The 14,382-nt window shown below is 35.8% G+C and overlaps 1 protein-coding gene across 5 annotated transcripts in view; it reads left to right on the top strand.

The window, feature by feature from the left end:
- The window catches only part of Pkn2 (protein kinase N2), a 146,786-nt gene extending 133,624 nt beyond the window's left edge, over nt 1–13,162 (top strand). For all 5 annotated transcript variants that reach the window (XM_059266368.1, XM_059266369.1, XM_059266366.1 and 2 more), the window contains 6 exons: nt 4,491–4,553; nt 5,717–5,793; nt 6,734–6,876; nt 10,155–10,262; nt 10,507–10,587; nt 10,674–13,162. In XM_059266368.1, coding sequence (XP_059122351.1) covers nt 4,491–4,553; nt 5,717–5,793; nt 6,734–6,876; nt 10,155–10,262; nt 10,507–10,587; nt 10,674–10,877 — 676 coding nt within the window. In that variant the 3' untranslated portion in view covers nt 10,878–13,162. The remainder of the gene's footprint in view (nt 1–4,490; nt 4,554–5,716; nt 5,794–6,733; nt 6,877–10,154; nt 10,263–10,506; nt 10,588–10,673) is intronic.
- Nucleotides 13,163–14,382: the final 1,220 nt, after the last annotated feature.

The raw sequence follows: 14,382 nt of genomic DNA, 5'->3' as shown, positions 1-14,382 counted from the left end.
TCAACAATACTTTATTTCTTTGTTACCTATTTATTTCTATTCTTTACTATTCCCTCACCTTGAATAACTGTTAATTTTCTTTGCTAGCACTGTACTGGAATTCCTCATAATCTTTCTTCTGTTCCATTGTAAAAGCCTTATTTGTTTGTTTTCTCTCTTCACTACATACTTCTATTCCAGTACTTACAATGTCCCTAATATAAGTGTTCTCCCCCATTAAAATGACCTGATCCCCTATCATTATAAGAGCAAGTTATAATATCTGTTATATGACATTCATGATTCTTCTCAGGTCCTTTCAGCTTCATATCCCGCTATGCTCCCCATAGACTCCCATCCTGTGCTTTTATCCACAACTGTAATAGGTATTTTTCTGTCCTGCCAGCCAGCTCTCAAATAATGACACCAAGATTTCTTATGAAATCCATTTATTTAACCCATTTATATTAATCTATGTTCTATCACATGGCCTTCCCTCTCTTCCATCTTGTACCTCCTGTTTCCTCTGCATGTCTCCCCCGCACCTCCTGCATACCTAGATTCCTCTCTTACTCTTCCTTTCTCTCCCTGGAAATCCTGCCTAGCTATTGGCCATCCAGCTTTTTATTATACCAATCACAGCAAATGCACCTTCACACAGTGTACAAATATCCCACAACATTTCCCACTTTTTGTCTAAATAAAGTGGAAAGATTTTAACTCTTACGTAGTAAAACTACATACAGTAAAAAAATTATCATGTAAGAATTACATTCACAATGTCCAGTCCATTTGTATTTGGCATATTCAGAGAAAATAGTCTAATATCTACCTTATCTTGATGAATTTAAAGTTTTATACCTAAACCGTTTTCTATTATAACTTGTATTACCATTTTTTTTTTTTTTTTTTTTTTTTTTTGGTTTTTCAAGACAGGGTTTCTCTGTTTAGCTTTGCGCCTTTCCTGGAACTCGCTTTGGAGACCAGGCTGGCCTTGAACTCAGAGAGATCTGCCTGCCTCTGCCTCTCGAGTGCTGGGATTAAAGGCGTGCGCCACCACCGCCCGGCTTGTATTACCATCTTTAACCTCTCTTTTTAGACCTCAAAACATTTTTTTAGATGTACAATTTAAGGTTTTATGTTTCTCACCCTTATACACTTGATACCTTTTTTATGAGTTTTTCTGAATTTGGTAACAAGGAAAACTATAACTGTAACTATCTCGCCTTCAACCCATCAGAGACCACAGAAGGATATAATATTACCTGAGTAAACAAGTGCAAAGCAAACAACTTCCAAAACTATAAAAACGACAGAGACAGCTGGCTATCTGGATAATCACCCACGTTTCCTCTGCAACATTGGAGCATCCATATTCAGTCTACAGGCCTAGAATACCTGATAGACTCTTCTCTTAAGCAGGAATTTTGAAAGACTGTCTGACCTTACCTTAGGAAACTTCAGCAGTCACCTTTCTGTGTGTCCTGCTTGTCCAATTTGGACAGCATACTCTCAGCAGTCGAGGAAGGGCAGTTTCTTGCCCAAATAGGTAGCTTTGCCACATTGAAAACAAACTCCATATGGAGGTTTTCCAATGCCCATCATCCCGTTTTGAAGTAAATTGGTGCTACCAGGAACAGATGTGTCTCACTGTTATGAAAAGCCTTATGTTATTAAAAACATTTTAAATGTTATATTTTGTAGGTCTTTGAAGTGTTTGAAGACGATCTATTTAAAATTTACCTCTGTTTGACCTTGAAAACATACTTAACATGACTATAAGTTTGATTGTCATAGATGACTAACTACTAACCTGTATTTTATTATCCTAAATAGCTTTCAAGGACTAGAACTTTATATTTTTCAATGAGCTGCATAGGTATAATACCTTAAACAAGAGTCGAAACATATATACAGTATAACAAAAATAACCTTACATTTGTATTGATATACAAAATTCCATACCAATGTAAAATATTTGAGACTAGTGGTTGTTCAAAAGTAGACTCAACAATCCACTCTTTTACCCTATCATTTCTATACTATATTCCCCCATTTCCCTTCAGAAAGAGAGAATCCACAAAATGACAAAAAACACCCACCCCAATTCTTGGGTATGTGGGTGTTATATTTTTTAGACTGTGTTTTGTTGTTTGGCAGTGACAACATCTTTAGGGGACCCTAGAATATTGGGATAATAATGATCGAGTCCTGGAAGAGCTAATTGTATTATCTTCTGTGTAGTTTTTGTGTGATGGGAAAGAGTATAGCTTATCTGAAGTCTTGGCTGAATAAGTAGCTGGACCACCTCAGCTAGCAACTTTGAAGTTGTTTTGGATGTAGAATTTTGAGGAAACTGCAACAGGCATTCTGAGAGGCTGAATCACCTGGGCTACTTGTCATATATATAGGTGTCTGTTTTTTTTTTTTTTAAACACATACACTTTTTAAAAGTAACATATATATCTGTGTTAACGTAAGTATGAGATGTGCAGTGTATACAAGTCAGCTAAAGATGACTTTTTTGTTTTATGTTGGAGCAGGTAAAAGACATCTGTCAACTTTATAAGTCGGTTTGGACTGTATAACCAAACTAATGTAAATCTCTATTCATGCCATATGAAAGGATGTCATGTAATAATAAGTCATGAGGACTCTGTAGCCAACAAGATTTATCATGTCTCAATCAATCTCTGAGGTATTTTCATGTAGAGGGATCAGCATGCACATCCCCTGTCTTTTTTGTCTTTTTTCCTCATGTCTGTAGCCAAGATCCTCAGGAGGTCTCCCCTAATCAAATCTGATCTTTATTAATTTTGAAGAGAATCATAACTTTTTGTTTCTTGTGGAAACAAAGGCATAACCTCTCCCAACACAGTATATTTTTTGACATTTATTCTGAAGTAAAGACAGTTTTAAAATGTATAGGCTAGTTTAATTTGGTAGTTTTCATAATCCAATGTCTCTCAGCAGCTATTGTTTTTTGTACACTAGCATTTAAAAAATTTAAAGTTAACGAAGCACCATACAGGATTCAGGTGCCCTGTGTATTTCCCAAACCTTACGTGGCTTTTTTTTAAATATATTACTTTATTTTTTTTAAGACTTTATTATTTTTACACCCCCCCCCCCCCATGACTCTATACCCATTTTTTACTGTATCTGTTTAAATGGTTTCTTGGTCTTGACCGCTTTACTGCTCACCTGTAGCCTTCTCTGACTGTGTGAGCCAGGCCTTAAACTGTTAAGCAGCATATTAGCCCTCTGCCGCATGGCTCCATTTAGCACATGGCCTGGCAGCTGGCTCCACCCACTTCAGGTCTGTGAGAGTGGAGCCTCATGCCTGTGGCCTGGGCCTGGAGCCAGTCTGTCTGGTAGGTAGGCACTTCTACCTAGGCTCCCACCATTGAGTAGTGTGCAGCCTGCTCTTCATAAACCCCATTCAAGTGTTTGGTAGCAGGGCCTCTTAAAAGAGCCACATCTGTGGGCTGGAGAGATGGCTCAGAGGTTAAGAGCACTGACTGCTCTTCCAGAGGTCCTGAGTTCAATTCCCAGCAACCACATGGTGGCTCACAACCATCTGTAATGAGATCTGGTGCCCTCTTCTGGCCTTCAGTCATATATGCTGTATATGTAATAAATAAATCTTTAAAAAAAAAAAAAAAAAAAAAAAAAAAAGAGCCACATCTGTGTAAGCTGCAAATGCTGAGCTGCTCAGAACTTTTTTTTTTAAAGCTTTCTCAGGCCCTATGTAGATTTACATGCTGTTCACTGGGCACCAAATGTAATGAGTCTTTTTCTGTCCTCCCAGCCAGCTACCAAATAGTGACACCAAGACTTCTTATTAATTATAAAAGCACAGCTTATAGTTTAGGCTTATTCCTAACTAGTTCTTATAACTTAAATTAACCCATTTATACTAATCTACATTTGATCATGAGGCATTACCTCTCTTCCATCTTGTACTTCCTGTTTCCTCTGTGTCTGCCCACATCTCCTGCATACCTAGATTTATCTCTTCTTCTTCTCTCTCCCCAGAAATCCCACCTATACCTCCTGCTTAGCTATTGGCTGTTCAGGTTTTATTACACCAATCACACCAAATACACCATCACACAGTGTACAAATACCCACAACACACAACAAATTCCTTACTAGTTGTCAAACTGGCAGCTTTCATGCCTCTATTCTCTTTAAGGGAATGGCCTGTATTTGCTTATAAAACTTCTGGTTTGCCACTCTGTCCTTCCATCCTTAAAGCACATTGTAATTCCTCCTACAGAACCAAACCAAAAGTCCTCTCTGAAGACCCTCAGTGAGTACCAGGCCAAATGAATGCATAACCATATTCTCTCATTTTTTAAATTCATCTCAAATAGCACAATATATTGTACTTAGTAGGAATAAATAAATATTTGAGGACTTAACTAACTACAAAGTTATGCATTGAACTATAAAAGGGTTCAAGAGCAGTGAAGTTTATTAAACATTTGATTTAATTTTTCCATCAGATTTTATGCAGCATGTGTAGTTCTCGGGTTGCAATATTTACATGAGCACAAAATTGTTTATAGGTAAGTACATTTTTCTTGTTTCTAATAACTTACTTCCACCTGAATTAGAATTCAGGATAATTAACAAGGATATTTTGTGCTTAACCAACTTTTTTGTTTTCTCCTACATGTGATAAGTGAGTTCTGCCCCAAGTTGGAAAGATAGATCACTAGCATGATAGTTGTGTGATGTACTTCTTGGTTCTTGGCCCTCTGCTCATTTCCTAATTAAAATAGTGAAAGTATGAGTTGTGGTGACACAGTTCACCAGTAATATTCATCTAGTGATTACATTTAACCATCTACTACAGAAAATTTCTGTAGCTAATTGGCCCCAGAGAAAGAAAAGCACAGCTATGCCAGAATGTAAACTACCATGCTGCTCCTTCATTAGGATGTCTTGAATAACATGGGATGGTAGTGAGGTTATAATATGTGATGCCCTAGGTTTGATCTCCAGCACAAAAAATATATAAATAAATAAGAAAGTCCTGCCATTATCCAAACTAAAAAGTGTATTGGTGGTATAGCCCATTCATATCTTGGCACTGGCTCCTTGTCAAACTGCAGAACAGCTTGTGGCCAGCATCTGGTCCCTGGCCACACTGAGTAGTGCTGCTCTGCACAGTTCTGCACTGCATGGTACTAGAGAGCAAGCTCATTATGGGAAAGCCAGTCAGAATAAGGAATCTATAAACAGTGGTTTATTCAAACTTGTAACAATGTTTTTAAGATAAAGATTTCCTCATGGTTCTGTTTACTTAAAGTATTTTAAACTAGCTTAATTTGTAATCGATTAGCTTTCACTTTATTTTAAATTGTACTCTTAAACATTAAAACGTATACTTTATTTATACTGTTAGCTTAAATTCTTTGATAATGTGTATAAACAAACTTCAAATTGTGACTAAAATTACACTAAAAATTTAAACTTGAATAAAAGATATTTAAAATTAAACGTTTAAAGAGAGAATGTTCATTTTGTAAATATATTCTCATCTATATAACAAAAAATTACTTAAAAGCTCTATTACTACACAAAAGGAAGAAAAATGAGAGCATCCTGTGCTATAACTTGGAAGAAAGAATTCCCAGAAGACAAAATTGGGTTCCTCTTGAAAATAAAAATTCTGTTTTATACTATGTGGTTTACTGATTTATTTTCATGTCTCCACCTTGAACAGAGATTTGAAGTTGGACAATTTGTTGCTAGATACAGAAGGCTTTGTGAAAATTGCAGACTTTGGTCTTTGCAAAGAAGGTAATTGGACTTTTAAAATTCCTGTTATGATAGATTATTGTTCCTTTGTACTTTGGTAGTTTTCAAATTTGTATATGAAAAACATTTTTTATTTTAATTTATGCCATTAAAATATGTGGGTTGCTCATATTTCCCATATCAAGACTTTGTTCTGTGGATACAAATAGTGGTTGTTTCCACACACTGCAGCGTGAGACTCAGCTTCTCTGTATGGTTGATGTTCTCCCAGTATTTTAACATGGTACTAAGGTCTGGCTTGTTGATTGGGACTGTGCCAAATGAAATACACGCACCTAGTGACTTTGCCAGCTTCTTAGAACTATTAACATTTTAAATTGGAAAGAAAGAAGTATGTAAATATCTCAAGATTTTCTATATATTTAGAATTAAATAAAGCAGTAAACTGAGGCAATTTAAATGAAAGGTCATGTGAGAAAGTATAAAGATCATGGATGTAAGCACTAAACACTGCTAGGTTAGGTTTGACTCTTAACTTTCCACTTACATTCTGTATGTCTTTGAAAAACTTGTTTTAATTTCATTGTGTCTATTTTCTCATCCATAAAGTGAATATAATCCATTCTCCCTAGGAATAATTAGAGATGACTGTGGGACATAGTAACCAATATTTTAAATAAGATATTCTTTTCTTTATACTTAATGTTATAACTCATATGTACTTCCTCCTCTGTACACTGATAGCTTTATTTTATTACTTAACTTTGTTTCCATAGTATATAAACACAGTTCTTGGATATCTTAGTATTAGTAGATATTTGCTGAGTCAATAGTTTGATGGGTGAAACAGATTTGTAAAGTCTTGGTATGTCTGAGTTAGATACCATGTACAGCAATGTCAGTTTTCTTTCCTAAGCACACCTTCTAATTTTCATGCCAGTTTTTTTCTTTGCTAATAAATACTTGAATTTATCATCTCCAGGAATGGGGTATGGAGATAGGACAAGCACATTTTGTGGTACCCCTGAATTTCTCGCCCCAGAAGTATTGACAGAAACATCGTACACAAGGGCTGTGGATTGGTGGGGCCTAGGCGTACTTATATATGAAATGCTCGTTGGAGAGGTAAGCAGCAGGAAATAGGTACATGAAGAGAGGGAAGATAATTGGAAGGATAAAGCACATCATTTTTTTTTTTTTTCTCATAGAGAATTTTAATGTGAAACCTTTAACAGCAGAGATTTGGGCCTTCATATAAAGTCTTCAAGCCTCTTAAAACTATAACATACTTTAGAAAAAAAAAGTTATTTGGGGAGGGTGTTTCTTTTTTGTTTTGTTTTGTTTTGTTTTGTTTTGTTTTGTTTTGAGACAGTCTTGCTATGTAGCCTAGGTTGTCCTCAAACTCAAAATCCTCCTGCTTCAGCCTCAAGAAAGCACATCATTTTTATAAAGACACCTACATGTGTCTCCTGTATAAGTAGAAAGTCGGTTTTATGCTAATGGTTAGCTGTGCTTCTACAGTATCTTTACTAGCCTAATTTAGACTTTTGTACAGTGGATGAACTGTATTATGAGTGCCTTCAAATAGGTTAAGTTTTGAGGTGGTTATGTTTTGTGATTTTAACATAACTGCTATTTCATAGGGAATAGAACAGCAGGAGACTAATAAAAAATGTACCCTACAGGCAGGTGTAGTGGTACATACCTGTTATCTTAGCACTTAGGGGCCAGAGGCAGGAAGATCATGAATTTGAGACCAATCTGGGCTACATGGCAGAACACCTTGTAATTGAATTAAAATACAAAAAGAAAAAAAAAAATCTGCTATCTATAAAGAAAAGCTGGCTGGCCAGGTGGTGGTGGTACATGCCTTTAATCCCAGCACTCAGGAGGCAGAGACAGGCAGATCTCTGTGAGTTCAAGGCCAGCCTGGTCTACAGAGTGAGTTCCAGGACAGCCAGGACTGTTACACAGAGAAACCTTGTCTTGAAAAACCAAAAAAAGGGGGGGGGGGCAGGGAGAAGGAAAAGAAAAGCCAGCTGTACATTTATTGGAAATAAATATGACCTTCAACAACAGCAGTGTTGGAGAGATGGCTCAGAAGTTCAGAGATTGCATATTACTGTTGCAGAAACCCCAGTTTAATTCCCAATACCCTATTCTGAGAGCTCACAACCATGTGTAACTCCAGCTCTAGGGAATTGGACACCTCTGTACTCTACAAAGTACCTGCACACAAGTACACATATCCCCACACAGATAGACACACGTACACATAATTAAAAATACTTTACAAACCCTGTTTTAGAAAAAAAAGACCAGAATTGAAGCAGTTGACACTTTACCCATTTTCTTAATTAACAAAGTAAATTTCTGAGGATAACTTGAGTTTAATACAGAAATTTTTATAATTTATGAAACTTATGAAATAAGTGAAAATGATAAGGGCCTAATGTATGTTTTATGAATTGCTAAAAATGATAATGGGAATGGTATTCAGAATGAATATATTTTTTGTCAAGACAGTTGAAACCCTTCTTGAGAGAGATTTATCTAGAAATACAAACTTGTTGGAAATGATTTGTTGTTCTGGAGTTTCCCATTGCCAGCCACTTTCCTCGTATATCCAAGTTACGAATCATTTAGTGACTAGATGAATGAATGGATGCCTTCTTGTGTGTTAGATGGTTCTAAATTTTAGTCTGTGTGTTGTTTACTGACACTTAACCATAATGAACAGACCTGTCCAATGGACAACAGTCCTTTCAGTGTGTTAAATTAGAGTAGATTCTCTGGAAAAAAGAGGAAGAAATGGCTCATTAAAAGAGCAGTGAGCTTTATAAATATTAGCTCTTTTTATTTTGCATCAACATTTGATAAACTCCAAACGAGTATTACTGCCATTTTCAGATATGTTAGTAGACACAAAGAGGTTAATAACTTGTCATACAGCACCTGTGAGTAGGGTTGCGATTTTTTGTTGTTGTTGTTCTCATTTTCAGAACCTGTATCTAAAACCTACACTTCGTCCTTTAGGATCAGATACCAAATCCATCTGGCCTCATTTATTTTCCTAAGACATGTGATCCAGATTGAATCTTCCACCTCTGTTTAGAAAAGCAGCTTTAGGTATTTGGAATGGAATAAAATGTTTTAGCCTCGATATATACATGATCTTTCTAAGGTGAGGAATACCATTGCTGGAGGCTATGGCATACCTAAACTCTGTCCCCTCTCCAGTTTTGAAAAGACTGTTTCTGGTTGCCATATTTTTAAACGTAGCATTTAAATAAGGCTAAGATTTAATTCTGATCCACAAGTATATATTTCCTTATCATTTCTACCGGGAATAGTGGTGCATGCCTTTAATTCCATCATTCAGGAAGCAGAGGCAGACAGATCTCTGAGTTTGAGGCCAGTCTGGTATACATAGTAAGTTCCAGGACAGCCAGAGCTACATAATGAGAACTTGTTTCAAACCCTACCCCCACTCCCCCCAAAAAATACTATGTTAGAAATAACATGCAAAAATTAGTTTTATAAATCTTGCAGAATTAATAGGCTATTGATTTTGTCGTCTTCTGTTCAAGCCACTGGTTTAACAAGTGAGGAAGTTCCTGTTTCCTAGTTTTAAAAGTTTCTAAATGGTTGAGTTTTAAACACACCCAGAAGGCTTTACTATTCCATTATAGTTGCCTTTCAATTCCATTTATCTTTAGTGCCTCCACAGGAAGGTAATTAGGAAAGGAATTAAACTTAAAACCTATTGGTCTGCATTATAATTTTATAGTATTATTGAAGCTTCAGTGATAATGGTTTTTTTTTATTTTTTATTTTTATTTTTTTAATTGTTGAAAGTGTAGTTTGGCTAAACTCTGTTAGTTTGTTTGAGGTTTTTGTTGTTGTTTTGATCCCATTGGGACATCCTCTCCATTTTTTTGTAGCCCATGCTGACCTGGAATCAACTGTGGTCTTAGTACTGAAGTCTACCAAATGCTTGGATGATAGGTATAAGCCAGCATGCCCAGCTGTCAATCAGAACTTCATATAGTTTGTTTGTTTGAAATATGGTTTCATGTAGCTCAGAAATAGCACAAGCTACTTATATTCACTATGTAGTAGGGGCTGGCCTTGAACTGCTAATCCTCCTGCCTTTATCTTTCAAGTGCTAGGTGAGAAGACAGGCTTGTACCACCATTCCTGGTTTTGTGTAGTGCTGGAGATTGAACCCAGGGCTTTATACATGTTAGGCAGGCACTCTAACTGAGCTACATCTCCAGGTCCTGTTTTTGTTTCATTTCGTTTTCATTGCCTGAATTTTGGTTGTACTTTGAATATATGGGTTTTTTTTAATTATTATTATTATCTTGGACTTTTGTCTTACAAGAAAATATTTCTTCTAGTCTCCTTTTCCTGGTGATGATGAAGAAGAGGTTTTTGACAGTATTGTAAATGACGAAGTAAGGTATCCAAGGTTCTTATCTACAGAAGCTATTTCCATAATGAGAAGGGTAAGAAATTAGGATCAAGAATTCTTCTTTTTTTAAAAAAAAAATTTTAAGCTTAAACTTTTATATTGAAGAAAATTTCCCATTTGAATTTTAGAAGTTGTTTTTAATTCATAGATGGCGAATGCTCTAGACAAATCTTTAAAAAAAAAAAAATCTAAGTCTGAAAGTTGAGAGTCACTGTCAGTGAAACCCGTTCTACTGGTTCTCTACTGGTTCTATCTTAACTTCCTGCTTTGTATGCTAGCTGTTGAGAAGAAACCCTGAGAGGCGCCTGGGAGCTGGCGAGAAAGATGCAGAGGATGTAAAGAAGCACCCATTTTTCCGGGTAAGTGCAAAAGGTCAAAGTTCTTTATGAATCTTGAATGATTGCAGCAGGAAACTAAGCTGGTTGTTTTCTATTTTGTGACCCAGCTAACTGACTGGAGTGCTCTGATGGACAAAAAAGTAAAGCCACCATTTGTACCTACCATCCGAGGACGGGAAGATGTTAGTAATTTTGACGATGAATTTACCTCAGAAGCACCTATTCTGACTCCACCTCGAGAACCAAGGATACTTTCGGAAGAGGAACAAGAAATGTTCCGCGATTTTGACTACATTGCTGATTGGTGTTAAGTTACTGGACACTGTGAAACCAAGCAACTGACTGACAAGAAGACCTCTTGAGAACAGCGCCCTTTATTTGCCTTCTGTGCCACCAGGAGCTTCCCAGGTTGTTTTTAAAGCACATGAAGATGTGGCTAAGTACTGTTTTAATACCTTCTCAATGTTTTCAACGTAAATCTGAACACTGGAAGCTGTTTCATGGAGTTTAGGTTGAATGAACATTGGCCATGGAAATCCATTGCAAATAAATACTTTTACATCAATATTCTGTTTTTAAAAAGAAAAAGAACCACTCTTTAATAGTCCCCATCTTTGCCCTAGGCCTGCCTTAAATAAAAGGAAGATTAATCATTTAACTGTGCTACAAAAGAAAAAATAGGGCTTTGGAAGCTATTACTGTTCACTTAAAGTGTGATTCTGTCTGAAAGAGACAATTTGTTTTTTAAGATATCACTATAATATGAAATAATGTGGCAATTTGTACACCTTTGGTGGCTTGATTTAAAGAAAAAAATGAGAATGTATTAATGTCTAGTTTTATAAATTTTCTATATTTATCAGGAGAACACTCTTTATTGCCTTAACTTCCCCAGCCATGCAGCAGAGCCTCATAGCTTTCCAGCAGAGCTACCTGCCAAATGAGCTTTTCTTTAGTAAACAACGCTGCAAACAGTAGGAACATCGGCATTTACTTACCATTAAGAGTGAGGCCTTCTGAACAGCTGGAACCAAGATACTGTGCTAACTGTATGCATTCCTAAAGTCGAGATACCCTGGAGGATGTTCAGTCGGGTCTTCCAAAGTCAGTGAGCCTGATTAACCCTTTATCGATATGCATTCTACACTTTTATCAACCTAGTCATCTTGTTCTTGTGTCTGCTGTAGAAGGGAACTCTATCTTTGTTAAACCATAGAGATTATCATGGTATACATGCTGTGAACATGTATATGTACAAGTTGTAATGTATTCTGTGTTGTAGGCATATTATTTAATTTCACCACTTCATCACTTTTGTACAGTGGCCAAGCAGACACCTCAAACTCCAGCATTTACATTAAGTGCATTTGTACATTTTAGGCCACTGGATCCAGATTTTATATTGGCAGTTATTGAGGGCAAAAGCAATATATTGTAACAGAATGTATAAATATTTTTGATAAAACAGTCTATATTTTATAAAGTTATTATAACACTAAAGCTGTACCTCAAAAGTCTCACAAATAATTTGATCAAATACTCTACATATCTTCAGAGGATCCGTTTGTGGCTTTTTATCTTTCTTATGGTATGCCTTTTTACAATCATGACCTTCACTTGGCTGGAATTTTTTCAGGTTTTTGTTTTTTATTTTTTTTCTCTTAGCCTGTTATTTCATTGTTTTTCCTCAATTCAGTATCATTGATGATCTTGTGCTTAGCACGTTAGGGCCATTATACCTCAGGAATAGCAAGTTTGGTAACTAACCACACTTGAATTAACCACGCAATCACAGTGAGCTCATCTCTGAAAATTGTCCAAATTTGAGTCTAATGAGAAACATAAAAGCACACTGAAACATTAAGAGTTGAGCTTAAAGTACCCTTGCTAAGATACGTTGGCATGTTTTTATTGTACTCTGAGAAAAATTAAAATTGTTCAGAGATACTTTATATTACCTTCCAAATTCATTATGATTTTTCTCTCAAGATCCCTTGGAAGAAAATTTTATAAAAAGAGGAACAATATGTTGTTTTAAGTTGCTTTACCTTGTTAATTACCTTGGAAAAGAACAATTGAAAAAAATAGCCTAATTGTCTAACTTTAAACAGTGTTAACACAATATTAAAATAAAACACTAACTACTTTTGAGGTACAGTCTACATACCTTTGTTGGTTCTGAAATATGCACAGAAAGCAATGTTTCAAATGGGCTTTTTGCATTAAAAACTGACACAGATTTAATATACACAGTGTACAGAAATTTTTTTAATTGATGTCAATCACTAAAAAATTTAGAGGTCAAGGCATAGTCACACAATTATGCTGAAAAAAGCACTAATTTTTCTGTAGTTTAAATTTATATATATATATATATTAGCCAGATTTTAAATTTTAAAAGTGTAAATAGATTTTGCTTTTACTGTATGTGTATGTGACTGCTCAAGCACTTTGTAAGGAAACCGGATACTTTAGAATGGTACCCTATGCACCCAAATGAATTGTGCCTTTACGTCATTCTAAGAAAAGGGTGTTTTGCAGTCCTAAGTTACCACAAATGCACAAATTAAAGTTTAAAATAGATTGAAATTTGTAACTTTGGTTTTACGTATTCATTCGTTTTGGAATTTTGTGTTAAAATAATATTGGCTCTACTATGTTCAAGATCTGGAGAAAATTATTTATAGTTAGCTTGCTAGTAAGTACTTTTTATCCTGGGGAAGGTATTTTGTCCACTTCACTTGGAATAATGGGGAAAATTCATGGCTGTATTCAGTATCTTCTTTCATCCATGCATAAAATGCCCACTGTCACTGGACACTGGGGCTAGGAAAGGTGCCTGGAGGAGAGAAGCAATGAAGTTTTCAACCCAAGAAGCTAACGTGCTAATGTTAAAATGTAAGTGGTAGCAGCATGTGTGCTTTCCTCATTAGAGGAATAGTATTTCAATTCAGATCTGACGTTTGAGAAAATAGGCAAATTAATAAAGTACACTGGCCTGATCAAAACTGACTTCCAGGCTCAAATCTGACAAAATTGTGTAGGTATCACCTATCTTCCCAGTGCAACTGAGTGAGTTGGTGAGGAAAAACCCAAAGTAGAAGAAAAAAATTACATATGTTTATATACAAGAGTAGAGGTAAGTACCTAGATAACTTGGAAATCTATTTGTCAAAACCCCTGCATGATGTTACTTACTCTGCTAGGATCCTGACTAGGTGGAATCTCTAAGACACTGGAAACAGCCACACATGAAATCCTAGAATGAGCCCAATTTGCTAATACAGCAGTATCTATTTCAGATGCCGCTGACTCTGACTTGGTCATATTTGATCTAGTACATTTGTAAGTAGTATAGTATCCTCACCTAATTTATCTAGATTATGTTGATTTCATAGTACAAAGTGTTTTTTTTTTTTTTTTTCATTATTAAAAACTCCTGTGAGGTTAAAATCTCTTTTTGGAATGTTTGGATAAATTTATTTTTTCATTCAGTGTAAGTCAATGTTTTATTTATTTTAGGGGGCAGAATAACACAATGTCGCCTTAGCTGGCATGGATACCAAAGTTGCCTCAAAGTTGCAGTATTTTCTGAATACTAGGATTTATAGTCACACACCACTTGAACTGTAGTTTTGGGTACACGTTAAAGCCTTTGGGTTTTAAAACCTAGTATGTGCACATTCCTGCTCAAGACCATTTCCTTGTTTGGTATGAAGGGCTGCCAAAGTTCATTCTTCCTTTAATGAGACCAATAATAGCCAGTAATGTCATCATCAATTTGATCACATAAGAAAGCTGCCCTGGTGGTGGCAC

The sequence above is a fragment of the Peromyscus eremicus genome, chromosome 6 (assembly GCF_949786415.1).
Source record: "Peromyscus eremicus chromosome 6, PerEre_H2_v1, whole genome shotgun sequence".
Lineage (NCBI taxonomy): Eukaryota > Metazoa > Chordata > Mammalia > Rodentia > Cricetidae > Peromyscus > Peromyscus eremicus.
The sequence above is the reverse complement of the archived record's forward strand: the minus strand, read 5'-3'. Positions and strand labels throughout refer to the sequence as shown.